Below are 17,868 nucleotides of genomic sequence, written 5' to 3'. Positions count from 1 at the left end.
ATATATTGATTGTAGGATAGCCATGATAAGTTAGGTGAAAAAAGAAAACCATAGCTCTATATGATTTATTGTTAACAATAATTATATTTACAAATGCATAGGAAAAAGTCTAAAAGAATATATACCAAACTTAATATTTAGGTCACCTATGAAATGGGAAAAGAAAAAGTTGAGGAATGGAGACTTCCAGTTTTAAATTTCTGTCTTACTTTCCTCTTTCAAAAAGAGGTACACAATAATTTTATATAATGAAAATACAAAGATATATGTCAAATTTTAATATGACCTTTTAGAAAACTATTAACATGGGAGAAATGTTCGTGATATGCTATTAACTGAAAAAGGCAACATGCAAAATAGTAACTACAATGTGAGTCCAATAGACAAAACATAGAGATTAATATATTCAGACTAAAGTATTATAAAAATACTAAATTTAAAAGGACTTTTTAAAGTATCTAGATGATTGGATGGTTATAGGTATTTTTAAAAATACTTTTCAGTACTTATTAAATATTCTATTTTGACCATATTACTTTTATAATCTGAACAGTGTTACTCCAATCGGCCTGGAAGATATCAGTGTAAAGTAGCTACCTATTTTTCTCAACTTCTGTAGAACCAGGAATATAAGTGAAAACTTGCAACCTTCCGTTCAGGCAGTGATTGGTTTACGGCAGTTCTTCCCTATTTTTAGAAATAAATCCAGATTTAGTCGTAGTGGCACAGTACAATTTTGGCTCACATTGAAAAGGAACTAAATTTTCCCCGCCCGTCCCTCTATCCCCTTCGCTAGAGGGATGCAGAGGGGAGAGGGGTGGGAGGAGTAGATCTTGGGGCGCTCCTCTCCGGACGTGGACCATCTGCTCTTTCCAGCCGCAGAGCCCCACTTCCCGCCGCGGGAGCGCAAGGGCAGCGGGACCTTCAAAGATAATTACGGCTCAACCAGAGAAAACACCAATACATCAGGTATTACACGAATACGTGAATTACATGAAGACCAAGAACACCCCGGTGTATGAATGTGATAGATCCGATGTGCAAATACACATGCCCACTTTCCCCCTCAGAGTAACCACTGGTGACATAACCTGCACAGGTGAGGGTGCAAGGAAGAAGCTGGCGAGGCACAGGGCTGCAGAGACTGCCATAAACATTCTGAAGCCAACGCAAGTGTTCGCTTTGCAGCTCCCGACCCCCTATGCCTGACCCTTCCAAGCAACCAAAGAACCAGCTGAATCCTACTGGTTCAGTACAGGAATTGGCTATTCACCATGGCTGGCGACTTCCTGCATAAACCCTTTCCCCGGAGGAAGGACCTGCTCATAAGAGAATATACCACAATTTGCAAGGTAGAGTCATTTATGGACACTGGAAAGAGAGCATAAAAGTAAAAATAAAAAAAGCCAAGACAAAGCTGCTAAGAAATTTCTTGCCAAATTCAGTAATATTTCTCCAGAGAAACACATTTCTTTAACAAAGGTAGTAGGACATTCCACCTACTGAAAATAAGCCTCCTCAGTATTCCAAATACAGATTACATCCAACTGCTTAGTGAAATCGCCAAGGAACAAGGTTTTAATATAGTATATTTGGATATAGAAGAACTGAGTGCCAATGGGCAGTATCAGTGTCTCACTGAACTGTCCACCAATCCCATCACTGTCTGTCATGGCTCTGGGATCTCCTGTGGCAATGCAGAGTGCTGCCACGCACAATGCTTTGCAGTATTTAAAGATAATAGCAGAAAGAAAGTAAACTTGGAGCAACTTAGAAAACGCTTCAACAGTGCATAAAAAGTTCTTCTTTCACCCCCCTGCCAGAGTGGCTCCGCTGGATGGAGTGTCCTCCCGTACACCAAAAGGTTGCTGGTTCGATTCAGGTCAGAACACACACCTGGGTTTCATATTCAATCTCCGGTGGGGTCAGGGCACTTACAGAAGGCAACCATCAATGTTTCTCTCTCCTCTTTCACATCGATGTTCCTCCCTCCCTCCCTCTCTCTCTCACACACTTTCTCTCTCTGAGCATGCCCTCGGGTGAAGATTTAAAAAAAAAAAAGTTACTCTTTCACCCCTTCCCAGTAATTACATTACTGTAATGTTTGAGTATGTGTGTTGCTTCTAAATTTCCTTCATAGATTCCATCAACACTCCAGATTTAATTATCTCCTAGTGGTTATTAAATTCTTTTTAATGGCTTCCAAAAAAATGAACTATATTCTATTATGTAAGAGATTTCAGTGTAACTTTATATAATTTTTTTTTTCAGTTAAATAAAGGCCGGCAGAATTGTATCATTATAAATAGTCTACTCAGGAGTTTCCCAGTAGGTAACTCAATATGCCCTTAGTTTTAATAATTCCTGTGGGATAGTGAATAATCACTTTTATGTGCACTTACCGTGGAGAGTCTATTCCACTATCTCCTGCCATGCTATGGTTTTCTGTTCCTTCCAAGTGACTGTGTTCATGTTGGCTATCCTGAGTCATCACTGGCTTATGCGAAGTGTTGAAAAGTTCTAACTTTTGTGTGAACTGGTTTCTCATTTCCTGATTCTGAGCACTCTGAGTCCAGCTAGCTGGTTTCTTTCCTGTGTCACCAACAGAGACTTGTGGGGTTCCAGCCTCAGAGGTGGCTTTCCTTGTGCTACAGTAATCAAGTATACTTCCATCAGCAGGTGCTGAGGCCTGCACACAGTTAGCAACACTGGGTTCCTCTTCACCGTTAAAACTGGACTGGGTCCCTGAATTGAGGCCACAGCTTTCATCGGAGAGGTTGGGTTTTTGGCTTTCACCTGGCTTAGTAAGCAGCTCAGAGAGTTTGTAACATTCATTTCCTTTAAGCACCTGAAGCTCAAACCTCTGTATTTTGCTGTTGTACTCAATCAGAGATCTTTCAGTTACCTTTTGTTTTCCTAAATGATTCCATTTGCTTTCCCCAGTAAAGGAATATTGAATGGGGCCAGGCAGCATTTGACCCAAATCATCATTCTCAGAAAAGTCATCTTCATCTAGATATAATGAGCTGCAGGCACCATCATCATCTTCCACTTTATTGTGATTCAGGGCTTGGTCATCGTCAGAAAGCACTTCATTTTCTAGACTCATAGTCTCTGCTTCCTGCACAAATGCCTTTCTCATTAGTGTTTCCTCTAAGTCTCCGTCTTGTTGCTCAGGTTGTCTCAAATTGTTCACACCAAGAGGATAATCCAAAAGACCAAGATTTTGGAACTGGTGTGTTGTTTTATCAACTGATCTACAAGCAGAGGATGCTTGGTCTAAAGAGGAGGAACCTGGTGATGGAAGGACACTCTGTGTCTCTTTTGCCTCCCCTAATGTGTCAAAGTGAGAATAACTTTTCCTCAAGACTTCAGGGATCACTTTGTTTTCTCTACCATACACATCACATGTCAACATGCATTCCCGAAAGGAACAGCATTGACTATCATTTTGCAAAACACTACACTGAGAGTAATTTAAGAGGTGATCATTAAATTCATCACTGATAGGTTTGACAGTAGAATTATTATAAATGGATTCTGCCCTCAGTTTATCATTACATTGTTCTGCATATGGCCGTTTGGCCTCCTTCTCCAAGATTCGTGAGGAATCTAAAGACCTTGACCTTTGGAAAGGCTTTCCCTTTGGTCTAATCTGACTGGGTTTCAGATCACTGGTGTTCTGAATGTTGTGCCCTTTGGTCATTGGGCTCCTCCGATGAGACAAACCCTGGAAAGGATTACTGATTTGCTTTTTATAAATTAAATGGGAACCTAGCTCTGATGGGTTCTCACCAAGTGGTTTCTGAACTACTGCGTCCTGTGGGCTTTTAATTCTGGGGGTGGGCTGTGTAGCAGGGAGCTTGGGGTGTTTCTCCAGTCCAATGCTCCCTGGCTGAGGCTCACTTCCCTGACTCCTGGCTTTGTGTCTCTCCCTATGAGAATGGCCTCTCCTTCGAAGCTTTGCAGACCGGCCCTGCCTTTTCTTAACTCCCTCTCTTGGAGGATATTTATGCCCGACTGTCAGCATATCAGTGGAAGTGCCCTGGCTATTATATTTTTTCTGTTCTTCGTATTTTTGCATTAGGACGGTATGTCTGATTAAGTTGTCAACAGTCAGAATGGGATTAATTCGTTTAATTATCTCATGTTCAATGTCTCGAGGGATATTGTCCAAGTTATCTTCATCTCGGACAGGCCATTCTTCAGGTGGGAATTGGGCGGAGAAACTGCTGTGCTCTGTTCTGGACTTCTCCTTTCTGGATATACTGCGCCAAAAGAGGCTAAAGCCAAACTTCTTGCCTTTTTCTCTGTCTTTTGTGTACGGTAAAGGTTTGGTATTCTCAGAGACAGGATTCTCCTCAGACACTGAAACTGCTTGATTCTGTACCAAAGATTTGGATTCCCCAAGACCTTTCTGGCCTTTTCTAGTCACTTCTGCTGCAGCTGCAGGTTCCTGGAGATCCTGAGAGCACACATCAGGGAAGCACTGGCAAGACTGACAATGGGAAATGGGGGCAGCATTTTCTTTGGCTAACTGTGCAAGCTCTGCAGAGCTCTCCATGCTCACCAGGTACGTGATGCGAGCTGGTATCACGTGACTCTCATTTGCGTGGACTCTCTTACTATCTTGGGGGGTTGTATTTGTGATGAAGTAAGTCTGAGGAGTAACTATGAAGTATCCTTCTCCAGTGTGATAAATCTTCCTTTCTTTAATCAGAGTTCCCAGAGTGGTATAGAGAATATCTTGAGATGGAATTGCAATGCCTGAAACAAGAGCATTTTACACTGATAAATTCTGAACAAAAAACATTTTAATGAGTGAAATCAGTAACACAGAAATGACCACACATTTGCTTGATGAACCTAGACCTATTATAACACAATTGATATATGTAATTGCTAAAAAAAAAAAAACATTAACAGTAATCAGTTGTTGTTGTTGTTTAATTTTTATAAGTATCTTTGAGCCAAACTGATGGCATATGCAGGGGAGCAAGATCTCAGATGCTCCCAACAGTAATCATATTTTAACTGAATAACAGGAATATCATTTGGTCCACACAAAGACATATGGCTAGGCTAATCATTAAGTAGAGGAAAATAATCTGAGTTCACTCAAATACGAACTCTAAATTATACAACCCTATTATAAATTTAAATTTTGCCTAAGGAAAGTATTCTTTTTGCTGTTGTTGTTAATCCTTACCTGAGGATATTTTTTCCATTGATTTTTAGAGAGCGTGGAAGGGAGGGAGAAAGAGAGAGAAACATAGATGTGAGAGAGACAACAGATCAGCTGCCTCCCAAATGCACCCCAATGGGGACTGGGAATCAAACCTGCAACCCAGGTACATGCTCTTGACCAGGAATCAAACCTGAGACCCTTCAGTGCTCAGGCCGACACTCTAACCACTGAACAACAGCTGTCAGGGCAGAAAGTATTTTTAAGAGCAAACATGGGAGGTTTTTTTAAAAATATATTTTTATTGATTTTTTAGAGAGAGAGAGAGACATCAATGTGAGAGAGAAACATTGATCGGCTGCCTCCTACATGCCCCACCCCCCACACACTGGGGATTGAGCCTGCAACTTGGGCATGTACCCTGACTGGGAACGAACTGGGAATCAGTCCATGGGACGACACTCAATCCACTGAGCCTCACCAGCCGGGCAAACATGTTGTTTTTGAAAACCAGTCTCATAGTTTAAATCTTAAGCATCTAAAGAGAAAAATGAAAATCAGATCATGTTTGGGTGAGGGCAAACTAAGATCTGGATTATGGTGGGAAGATAGCTAATAATTTTAAAAGAAATTTCCTTTTCCAAATAGCAGGGTTCAAAATTATATTTTCAAAACAATGTTCAAAATGTTTGTGGAAGTATAACACTGGAAGACTCTTCCCAAAAGCAGCCAGAAGTGACCTCTGAAAATGTTTCACTATTCACTTGACCCAGAAAACCCCACAAAATCATGCAAAGCAAGAGGTTCAAATCTTCACGTTCATCTCAAGAACACTCATGAAATTGTACAGGCCATGAGGATATGCATATTCAAAAAGCCACCAAGTATCTGAAGGATGTCATGTTAAATGTGTGCCATCCCATCGTTACAATAGTGGACTTGGTAGTTGTGCCCAGGCTAAGCAACAGTTGCTGGCCCCAAACGAGTGCTGAATCTTTGCTGCACGTGCTTAAACATGCAGAGAGCGATGCTGAACTGAGGGGTTTAGACATCGATTCTCTGGTCATTGAGCACAGCCAGGTGAACAAAGCTCCCAAGGTGCAGAGTAGAACTTACAGAGCTCATGGGCGGATGAACCCACATGTGAGCCCTCCTGCCACACGGAGAGGATCCTGCTGAGAAAGAGCAGATTGTTCCTAAACCAGAAGAGGAGGTTGCACAAAAGAAAAAGATATTACAGATGACAGTGAAGAAATAAAAAACTTATGGCCCAGGAATAAATTCAGCATAAAATAAATACTAATTCAAGGGGGGGAAAGGTGTAACACAAAGAAAATACATCAGTATGTTAACTTTGGTTTCTTTTGGGTGGCCTACTATAAGTGGTTACTTTTCTATATTTTCTACAATATACATATTTGTTTTATAATGAAAAAAATAAAAAAATACTCTCATACATTCACACACTGGGATATCATGCAGCTATGAAAAAAGTGAGATCAATATATGCTGATACAGGCCCTGGCCAGTTTGGCTCAGCGGTAGAGCGTCAGCCTGCAGACCAATGAGTCCCGGGTTCAATTCCAACCAAAGGCACATACCTCGGTTGCAGTTTGTCCCTGGCCCTGGTTGGGGTCGTGTGGGAGGCAACCAGTCGATGTGTCCCTCTCATGTTTGATGTTTTTCCCTCTCCCTTTCTCTCCCTTCCACTTTATCTGAAGATAAACAGAAAAATATCCTCGGGTGAGGATTAAACTATATACATACATAAAAATATATACTGATACAGAAAGAAATGATCACCTCTGGGAAGTAGCAACATAAAAATAAGAGGTAGGGGGAGAAGATCAACTTTTCCTTTTTTCCTTTCTACAGAGTTTGATTTATTTATTGCCATTAGCATTGTTTTTTAAAAAGTTGATTGGGCCCTGGCCGGTTTGGCTCAGCGGTTAGAGCGTCAGCCTGCGGTCCTGAGAGATCCGGGTTCGGTTCCCGCTGAGGGCACGTACCTCGGTTGCAGTTTGTCCCCGGCCCTGGTTGGTTGTGCGGGTGGCAGCCACTCGATGTGTTCCTTTCACATCGATGTTTCTCTCTCTCTCTCTGTTCCTCTCTCTCCCTCCCACTCTACCTGAACAAAAAAATGGAAAAATGTCCTCGAGTGAGGATAAAAAAAAAAAAGTTGATTGGAACATAAAAGAAATACCCTTATCAAATTTGTTAATACAGGCCTTTTCCTGGCAGGGCTCTAATATAAGATTCTATAATAGAAAAAAAAAATTGGATATTATCTGGTTTATTTATGTCTAAGATGATTTATAAATAGAAAACCACAAATACATGCAATGAACTAATAGAGAATAACTTGTTACCGTACCTGGATAATGTTTCATCAAATGCTCCAACAGTGATTCCTGTGTTACTACAGTCTGAGCAGCGTTCATGTCAGATATAGCACCACAAAGAACTTCAGCCAATGGTATAAACTGCGATTGGGCTATTGGATTCATTTGCACTGGAAAGACATCACCTACATTGGAGATTTTTTAAAAAGAGAAAAAGAAAAAGGTGATAAATCTGATAGTGTAATATATCTAGAATTAGTGAATCAAGAATATAAAACCTAGCCCGGCCAGTGTGGCTCAGTGGTTGAGCGTCGACCCGTGCACTAAGAGGTCACTAGTCAGGGCACATGCCAGGTTGTGGGCCTGATCCCCAGTGGAGGGCATGCAGGAGGCAGCCAGTCATTGTTCTCTCTCATTGATGTTTCCATCTCTCTCTCCCTCTCCCTTCCTCTGTCTCTCTAATATATCAGTAAAGGGGAAAAAAAGAATATGAAGCCTAAACAGCAGGTGAAATTGCTCTTCTTTCATCAGTTCATTATCAGAATCTACTAACATGACATGTGCAAGAATAGAAAATGTAGAAGAAAACAGTTTACATCACAGTCCTTACTTTTAGGAAGGTTATAGTATTATTCAGTACAAGAGAAAGTTTCCATACAAAAGTTACAAAGGGCTTTCATAGTTCAGGTCAGAAAATGCTTATATGACAATTCACATATTGCAAAGCATTTTTCATATTAATTATCTGAGGCAGGCAGGGATGGGATTATTATTTATTTATTTAAAATATACAAAGCTCAAGTAATTGTCCTAAGGTCTAAAAGCAAGTAAAGTGACAGAAATAGGTCTTCTGACACCTAATCAAGTATTTTCATCATTCCACACTACCCTGACTGGAATGATTAAGAAGATTTGAACTCTCTTTGCCACATCTACTGTGAGGATGAAGACCATTCTCAGCAATCAGATTGCTGACGTTCCAGAAAACGTCGACATCACCCTGAAGGTACGCACAGTTACTATGAAGGGCCCCAGAGGCACCCTGCAGAGGAACTTCAACCACATCAATGTAGAACTCTGTCTCCTGAGAAAGAAAAAGAAGCAGCTCCCGGTTGACAAATGGTGGGGAAACAGAAAGGAACTGGCCATGGTTCACACTATCTGAAGTCATGTACAGAAACATGATCAGGGGTGTTACACTGGACTTCCGTTACGACGTTGTTATTCGGGAGAATGGTTCTCTAGTTGAAATCAGAAATTTCCTGGATGGCAAATACATCTACAGGGTCCGGATGAGGTCAGGTGTTGCTTGTTCAGTATCTCAAGCCCAGAAAGATGAAATAATTCTTGAAGAAAATGGCACTGAACTTGTATCAAATTCAGCTGCTTTGATTCAGTAAGCTGCAACAGTTTTAAAAAAGGATATCAGAAAATGTTTGAGTGGTATTTATGTTTCTGAAAGCGGAACAGTTCAGCAGGCTGATGAATAAGATCTAAGGTGTCCAGCTATAGAAACAGCAAGATGCTGGATGATTCCTCAGACTTATTTGTGATACTTTAAAGACGCAATAAAAGCAACATATTGATTTGGGGGGAAAAAAAAAAGACCAGAAGACTTTAAAAAGGAAAGGGCAGAAGTGTTTTCCAACTAGCAAGAAGACATGGAGCAAAACCATGGAATGAGGAGAGCACAAGGTATGCAAGAGCATGAGTAGAGTTATCCTTGGATGGACACAGTTTAAGAGAAAAGAGTGGACAGTAAGGCTGGAAATGTAAACTAGACCACATTGTCTTTCCTCCTGACAACTTATTGTATGTTCTTGCCATTACTCGGGTTGAGTTTTCAGTTCTGCTGGACATCCAAGAGAACCCCCCAATTAATTGGAAATGAAAGTCTGGGACTCAGGAAAGAGATTTGGGAATCAACTAATAGAGATGAAATCTGAAGCTAAGGATCTTTAAAATATCAGAATAAATTATTTAGTAGAAGAGTAAAGAAGAGAGCCAAGGAACACTTAACTAAGGGACTAATCTACATTTAAGAGATGGCAGAAATAGTAACCCACAAGAAAGAGAAAGCACAGTAATGATGGAGGGAGAGAACCAAAAATATGAGGGAGAAAAAAACTGGTTCAAAATGAATAACAAATCAACAGTATCACATGTTTGAAAGAGATCAAAATGGTTGAGGAAGAAAAGAGCTACTAGATTTATTTATTATTGATTTTAGAGAGAGGAAGGGGGAGAGAGAGAGAGAAACTTTAATGTGAGAGAGAACACATGAGTTGGTTGCCTTCTGTACGTGCCATGACAGGATCAAATCCGCAACCTGGGTATGGCCCTGACCTAGAAGTGAAGTCGCCACCTTTTAGTGTATCGAACGACACTCCAACCAACTGAGCCACACCGGCTAGGGCGCCACTGGATTTCTTGATTAAAAGATTACCAACGGGGCCATGGCTGGATAGCTCAGTTGGTTAGAGTGTCGTGCTGATATATGAAGGTTGCAGTTCAACACCCAGTCAGGGCACATACCAGCGTAAACCAATGAGTGCATAAATCGGTGGAACAACAAAAAAGTCAAAGTTTTTCTCTCCCTCTCCCTTGCCCTCTCAAATCAATAAGTAAGCCCAGCCGGTGTGGCTCAGTGGTTGAGCATTGACCCATGCACCAAGAGGTCACTGTTTGATTCCTGGTCAGGGCACATGCCCAGGTTGTGGGCCAAATCCCCAGTGGGGGGCATGCAGGAGGCGGCCAATCAATGTTCTCTCTCATTGATGTTTCTAACTCTCTCCCTCTCCCTTCCTTTCTCTCTCTGATATCAATAAAAAAAATTTTTTTAAATCAATAAATAAAAATTAAAAAGAAAGATGACCAATGGACTTTCAGGGGAACTGTTTCTATAGAAAAGAACACAAATTCATGTTGAAGGGAAGGGACTTGGTGAGAAAAAAGTGAAAAACACTTTTTTGGATTTCTAGATTCTAGGGCAGGGTTTCTGGATATTTTGGGCCAGATACGGGGTGACCAACCATCCCAGGATGCCCAGGATTGAGAGATTTCCTGGGACATAGAACTTTCAGTGCTACACCTGAGAAAGTTGAAGGCAAACAGGCCACCTTAGCCAGATAAGGACTGTGTTGTGTGGGGTTGTCCTGTGTGTTGAGGATGTTTAGCAGCACCCTTGGCCTCTAACCCACTAGAGACCAGTAGTATCTCCCACATTGACAGCAACCAGAAATGTCTCCATCGCCAAATGTCCAGGGGATAAAAGACATGGGTAGAAGAGCTAGCTTAGAAATGAGGACGGGACTTCCGGTCAAGATGGCGGGTAGGTAAACGCAGTAACGCGTCCTCCCACAACCACATCAAAGTTACAACTAAACTACAGAAGAACCATCATTCAAAACTGCCTGAAATCAAGCTGAATGGACGTCCTACAACTACGGAATTAAAGCAGTAGCCACATCCAGACTGGTAGAAGGGGTGGAGGCGGAGGGGCTGGTCCCACACCCACGTGTGGCAGATAAAAATCAGGAGGACACCTCGGCTGGGAAGCTCCTCCCTGAGGACTGAGGGGTCCCCTTCCCACACCAGCCACCCCGCTCAGGGTTCCAGTGCCAGGAAGAGAAGTCCCCATAGCTTCTGGCTGGAAAAACCAGCAGGAACTGAGGCTCAGGGAAGCTGAAGCGGCTGGAGCCCCAGGCAGCTCCTTAAAGGGCCCGCACACAGACTTATCGGACTCTCTCCCTCTGAGCTTGGAGGGGAGGCAGCTCGAGGTGCGCCACAGACATACAGGGAAGAACTGAGCTGTTTGGCATTGGAGCGAGGGCTGAAGAGGGGGCTTTCTCCTGGACAAATGTGCTGTCAGAGGCCTTTGTTCCTTTGGTGAGCCCTTCCCTGGGGCGGCAGACAGCCGCCATATCTGGGACTCCAGCAACCTGGCTCACACTGGTAGCCCCGCCCTGGTGATTCCCTGAGGCCCCGCCCCACCCAACTTTCAGGTCCACCTAAGCTGTTGCCAGTTGCTTTACCATAGGATTGGCCTGTCTTGGATCCTGCTTCAGGTTTTCCTAAATTCTTGCAAACAAGCAACATCTGGTCTCAGCCCCATACCTCTCCTTAAGTAATACACAGAAACAAACATAGGGAGGCAGCCAAAATAAGGAGACAAAGAAACAGGTCCCAAATGAAAGAACAGAACAAAACCCCAATAAAAGAACTAAGCAAAACGGAGATAAGCAACCTAACAGATGATGAGTTCAAAATACTGCTTATAAGGATGCTCAATGAACTTAGTGAGGGCCTCAAGAGCATCAAAAAAGAACAGTCAGAAATGAAGGATGCACAGTCAGAAATGAAGGAGGCACTAACTGAAATAAAGAATAATTTACACAGATTCGATGGTAGAGTAGGCAAAGCCAAGAAGCAAACCATCAATTTGGAATCTAAGGAAGCAAAAAGCATCCAATCAGAACAGCAAAAAGAAAAAAGAATCCAAAAAAATAAGGATGGTGTAAGGAGCCTCTGGGACAACTTCAAGCATGCTAACATTCGCATCTTGGGGGTGCCAAAAGGAGAAGAGAGAGAACAAGAAATCGAAAACCTGTTTGAAACAATAATGGCAGAAAACTTCCCTAACTTGGCGAAGGAAACACACATATAAGTCCAGGAAGCACAGAGAGTCCCAAACAAGATGAACTCCAAGAGGCCCACACCAAGACACATCATCATCAAAATGCAAAAGGTTCCAGACAAAGAGAGAATCTTAAAAGCAGCAAGAGAAAAGCAGTTAGTTACCTACAGAGAGTTCCCATAAGGCTGTTAGCTGACTTCTCAAAAGAAACTTTGCAGGCCAGAAGTGGGTGGCAAGAAATATTCAGAATGATGAAAAGCAAGAACCTACAACCAAGATTACTCTATCCTGCAAAGCTGTCATTTAGAATCGATGGCCATACAGAGTTTCCCAGACAAGAAAAAGTTAAAGGAGTTCATCACCACCAAACCATTATTATATGAAATGATGAAGGGTCTTTTTGAAGAAAAAGATAAAATATATGAACAAACAAAACGGCAATGAATACATATCTATCGACAATGGAATCTACAAACAAAATGAACAGGCAGAACAGAAACATTCTCATAGATACAGAGAACATTTTGTTGGAGCCAGATGGGAGGGAGGTTGGGGGAATGGGTGAAAAAGGTGAAGGGATTAAGAAGTATAAATTGGTTGTTAGACTAACAAACTTCAAAGGGAAGGGGATTGGGGAGTGGGAAGAAATAAACCAAAGAACTTATATGCATAACCAATGGAGACAGACAACAGTGTGGGAAAAGGCAGAAGGGGGGTGGGAGTGGGGAGGAGGGGGTCAGTGGGGGGAAAATGAGGAACATCTGTAATACATTCAACAATAAAGATTAAAAAAAGTAAAGACAAAAAGAAATGAGGAAGGTATTACTTCATCTGAAACTTGAGGCGAAAGCCGAGGGTGGCAGAAGCCTGGAAATATTTGGAGGGATAGAAGGAAAAAAAACACCAGCACGGCAAGGTTATTTGATCTCGGTAAAGTTAGACAGGGAAAGAATGGATAGGAATGGGAGGTGCAAAAAAAAAAAAAAATGGAAACGAGATGAAGGGTGGAAAGGGGGGTTTGAGGAGCTATTCTTGGAATGTATTAAGAAATTTTAAAAAACCAAATGAAGGTTAAGCAGAATCCCTGAGTCTCGAGGTGATTTAAGTATGGTTTCTGATAGATGAAGTGGCAAGAAGGCTGAGAGGCAGAGAGGCCAGCAGTGCTTCTAAACCTTGAATGGGCATTTGAGACCCAGCGAGGGGCTGTGCCAATGTGAGATTCTGATCCAGAACCTGTGATTCTGCACTTCTAACAACCTCCCAGGTGATGTCCCCTCCTTAGAGCAGTAGGGGTTGGGGTGTTAATGGTAATAATGTTAAAGTAGCTAACCATTCAGCAAATAAACACGGCCTTCATAGGGGAGCCAAGGGGAGCCAAGTGTAGCCAGAAGGAAGCCAATGCACTGAGAAAACTTGGCCATACATATATCCTGCAGTGACAGTTCAGAAGCTGGTACATGGCACTGGTTGTTGTGGGGCAAGGAAGGTGGTGAGGATCGAGGAGGTGGAAAGGGTTGCAGCCAATGCTGGTGAGGCCCATAATGCCTGGGGTATCTGCAATGAATCAGCAGTTTGCTGTTATACCTCACATTGGTCTGTTTTCTTTACTTAAGCTTCTCTATCTATCTGGCAGGCTGGGCCACTTTTGCCTTGGGAGGTCACAACATGGCACAATTGCTGTTTCAGCAGCTTAGGGAAGGCTCTCTTGGTGTGTTATGGCTTTCTCATTGGATTCTGAGAAGCTAGGATGAATGGCTAGTTATGAATTAGCATTTCCTCTTGGCCTTTCTTTTTTCCCCTCCACACCTGAAATTTACTTTCTTCTTTTTCACCTCCCTCCTCAATCAGACAAAACATAAAAAATTAAAGTATAATTTTAAATATCTGTATATTTCTTTAGCATAACTATGTGCTTATTTAAAATAAGTGACTTTAAACTTTTATATATTTCTCTTCCTCATCTCCTAAAACGCTGTGACTTTTTTCTTGTATATGATCGTAAATTGATTACCTACACCCACTCCATGTGGACTAGAAATCCTTACTTGAAAGAGGAGGGGGAAAGGTCTCCTCTCCTAGAAAGATATGGGCTAAAGTATTGGAGCAGAGGGCAAAACCCAAGAACACCTTCTAGCTCAATCACACAGTACACTTTCAAGCCTGACCCCACCCTTACCCTAAACCTAGTCACTTTGAACTTTGAGATGGGGTGAGGGGATACCCGTGGCCGTTCATTTCTGTACAAATGAAACGAGAAAGTTATTACTGGGGTGCATTATTTGGGTCTCTACTATGCCCTTGGGCTAGACCTGAAGCCAGTTTTCTAGTTCAATCCTTAAATTCTTTTCCTCTTCTCATAGGAAAACTTATAGTCAAATAGATTTTTCATGGGGCTGGGGGAGAGGGCCATGGTACGTTCCTATACATTTCTTTGCAAACTCCTATATATAATTATTTCAAAATAAAAGTTAAAAAAATAGATGTTTCAGAAAACACTGCTTTTGGTTAACAAGCAGAAATGTATGAGAAACAGGACTTTTTTCTACCATTTGTAAAATCCTAACTTTTTTTTTTATCCTCGCCCCAGGACACTTTTCCATATTTTGTTCAGATAGAGTGGGAGGGAGAGAGAGGAAGAGAGAGAGTGAGAAACATCGATGTGAAAGGGACACATCGAGTGGTTGCCACCCGCACAACCCAACCAGGGCCAGGGACAAACTGCAACCGAGGTACGTGTTCGTAGCAGGAACCAAACCCGGGTCTCTCTGGACCGCAGGCCGACACTCTAACCGCTGAGCCAAACTGGCCAGTGCTATAATCCCAACATTTTAAAATATATTTTTATTGATTTTTGAGAGAGAGGAAGGCAGAGAGGGAAAGAGAGAGAAACATCAATCGGCTGCCTCCTATATGCACCCTGACCAGGGACCGAACCTGAAACCTGGGCTTGTGCGTTGATCGAGAATCGAACCAGTGATCTTTGGGCACATGGAATGATGCTCAACCAGCTGAGACACACCTGCCAGGGCTAAAATCCCAACTTTTTAAAAAGAATGCTTGCCTGGCTGGTGTGGCTCAGTGATTGAGCATCGACCCATGCATTAAGAGGTCGCTGGTTTGATTCCCGGTCAGGACACATGCCCAGGTTGTGGGCCAAACCCCCAGTGGGGGCATGCAGGAGATAGCCAATCAATGTTCTCTCTCATTGATGTTTCTATCTCTCTTCCCCTCTCTAAAAATCAATAAAGAAAAAAAGTTTTTTTAATAAATAAGGCCTGGCCGGTTTGGCTCGTGCGGGTGGCAACTACTCAGTGGTTAGAGCGTCGGCCTGCGGTCCAGAGAGACCCAAGCTTGGTTCCCACTAAGGGCACATACCTCAGTTGCAGTTTGTCCCCGGCCCTGATTGGGTCGTGTGGGTGGCAGCCACTTCATGTGTCCCTTTCACGTCGATGTTTATGTTTCTTTCTCTCTCTCTCTCCCTCCCGCTCTATCTGAATAAAAAATGGAAAAATGTCCTCGGGTGAAGATAAAAAATAAATAAATAAAATAAAAAGAATGCTATTACTGCTTGCCAAATCCAAAGACACTCTTAGAAATTGTATTCATAATTCCTACCAGTGTGGGGAATGTGTATTTTACTTTTAACACTGTATGCATTTTTAAAAATTTATTTTTAATTATAGTTGACATTCAATATTAGTTTCAGGTGTACAGCATAGGGATTCAACATTTATATACCTTATGAAGTGATCACCACAAGAATAAACAAATCTACTACCAACAAAGAAGACAACTTATTTTTTTTTCTCATTAAAATTAATACAACCGTCCTGGCCGGTTTGGCTCAGCGGTTAGAGCGTCGGCCCGCGGTACAGAGAGACCCGGGTTCGGTTCCCGCTAAGGGCACGTACCTGGTTGTAGTTTGTCCCCGGCCCTGGTTGGTCGTGCAGGTGGCAACCACTCAATGTGTCTCTTTCACATCGATGTTTCTCTCTCTCTCTCTTCCTCTCTCTCCCTCCCGCTCTCTCCCTCCCGCTCTGTCTGAACAAAAAAATGCAAAAATGTCCTCGGGTGAGGATAAAAAAAAAAAATTAATACAACCATAAGTCAGCTGCATTTTAGAGAACATGCTAAATCACATTTAACCTCTGCTTTGGGGCTCCCTTCTAGACAAAGCTTAGAAGTCTCTCAGTACATTTCCTTCACAGCAGTTGCTAAGATACGTCTGCAGGGGCATAGATCATCAAGAGTTTCTTGTGCAGGAAAGCAGAGGGAACATCTGGGACGGATGCAGGAATCATTTTCTAGCTATAGCCACAGTTTATTTTGGTTACTTTTGCATTTCTTGGGTTTTGGGAATACAATAACTAAAGTACAAAAATTAACTTTCTTGCCTGGCCAGTGTGGCTCAGGGGTTGAGCGTCGACCCATGTACCAAGGGGTCACCGGTTCGATTCCCGGTCAGGGCATATGCCCAGGTTGTGGGCCCAATCTCCAGTGAGGGGCGTGCAGGAGGCGGCCAGTCGATGTTCTCTCTCTCTCTCCTTTCCTCTCTCTAAAATCAATAAAGAAAAAATTTTATTAAAAAAAATTAACTTTCTGTGTAGTCTTTCAGATTTCACAATAAGAGAAGGCCAGCCCCTTGGCTTTATACTCAACCACTATCAAAGAGCATCCAGCCTTCTGTGGACCTCTGACCCTTGAGAAGGAGCAGGGATCAGAAGGCTAGGAGAGGCTGCGGGGCAGAGTAAACAGTTCACAACAATGCTCTCTGTTTACACAGTCGTGTATTCTTGGGTACTAAAGAAATGGGGGAAGTGTTTAGGCTGAAAGACTGGTTTCACAAACTATCAACAAGGCAGAACCACACAGATTTGTGCCTGCTACACTTAATGCCACCTTTTCTGCAAAGAACACTTTTAAGTTATTGATACCTTGCTGCACTTCCAAATAATTTAGTTGGTATATACAATTTTTTTTTTAATTTCTAAGTTGTGATAAGGCAAGTTATGAGTTTTAAAACAATTACTTTTTGTAAGTCTACTTTTGGGCAGAAAAAATAGGGCAAGCACATAGATGCTCAATCAGTAAGGGAAAAGATAGAACTCTTAACAATCAAAACTGATGGCATCTGGTAAAGTCCAGGGCTGGTCTCTTATAACTTGGGATCTTAAAACCATGGCTAGAGTCAGCCTCCTGTGTGAAGGACATAAATTCATGTAACCCCAGGCAATCAATCCCTGCTTACTGGTGCCTCATGACAGTCTACAAAACCCACAGTCAATAGGAGCAGAACCCTGGAAAATGTGGCTTGCTCCTGGAGTTGGTGACAACACCTTGATAATAATCCGGTGCAGTCAAAGACATTATCAAAATTCTGAGGAAATGGAATGGTTTCTTTTTTTCTTTTTATATATTTATTTTTAATCCTCCCTCAAGGACACTTTCATTGACTTTTAGAGAGAGGGGGAGGGAGGGAGAGAGAGAGAAAGAAACATCCATCAGTCGCCTCTCTCAAGTGCCCCAGTCAGAGATCAAACCTGCAATCCAGGTATGTGCCCTGACCAGGAATCCAACCCAAGACATTTCAGTATACAGAATGATGCTCCAACCAACTGAGCCACTTGGCCAGGGTGAAAGGGGGTGGTTTCTTTTTTCCATTTCTTTTTTAAATTTTAATTTATTGATTGATTTGAGAGAAAAAG

The 17,868-nt window shown here is 42.2% G+C and overlaps 1 protein-coding gene and 1 pseudogene across 1 annotated transcript in view; one reads left to right on the top strand and one right to left on the bottom strand.

The window, feature by feature from the left end:
• STOX1 (storkhead box 1) overlaps positions 1–17,868 on the bottom strand; it is a 65,672-nt gene that overhangs the window by 2,602 nt on the left and 45,202 nt on the right. The window contains exons 2-3 of the mRNA XM_036265654.1: positions 7,560–7,712; positions 2,403–4,767 (exon numbers count right to left, since the gene is read on the bottom strand). Coding sequence (XP_036121547.1) covers positions 2,403–4,767; positions 7,560–7,712 — 2,518 coding nt within the window. The remainder of the gene's footprint in view (positions 1–2,402; positions 4,768–7,559; positions 7,713–17,868) is intronic.
• Positions 350–1,758, top strand: LOC118632654 (annotated as a pseudogene).

This window comes from Molossus molossus, unplaced genomic scaffold (assembly GCF_014108415.1).
Source record: "Molossus molossus isolate mMolMol1 unplaced genomic scaffold, mMolMol1.p scaffold_m16_p_17, whole genome shotgun sequence".
In the NCBI taxonomy this organism is placed as follows: Eukaryota; Metazoa; Chordata; class Mammalia; order Chiroptera; family Molossidae; genus Molossus; species Molossus molossus.
This window is presented reverse-complemented; position numbering and strand designations above follow the sequence as displayed.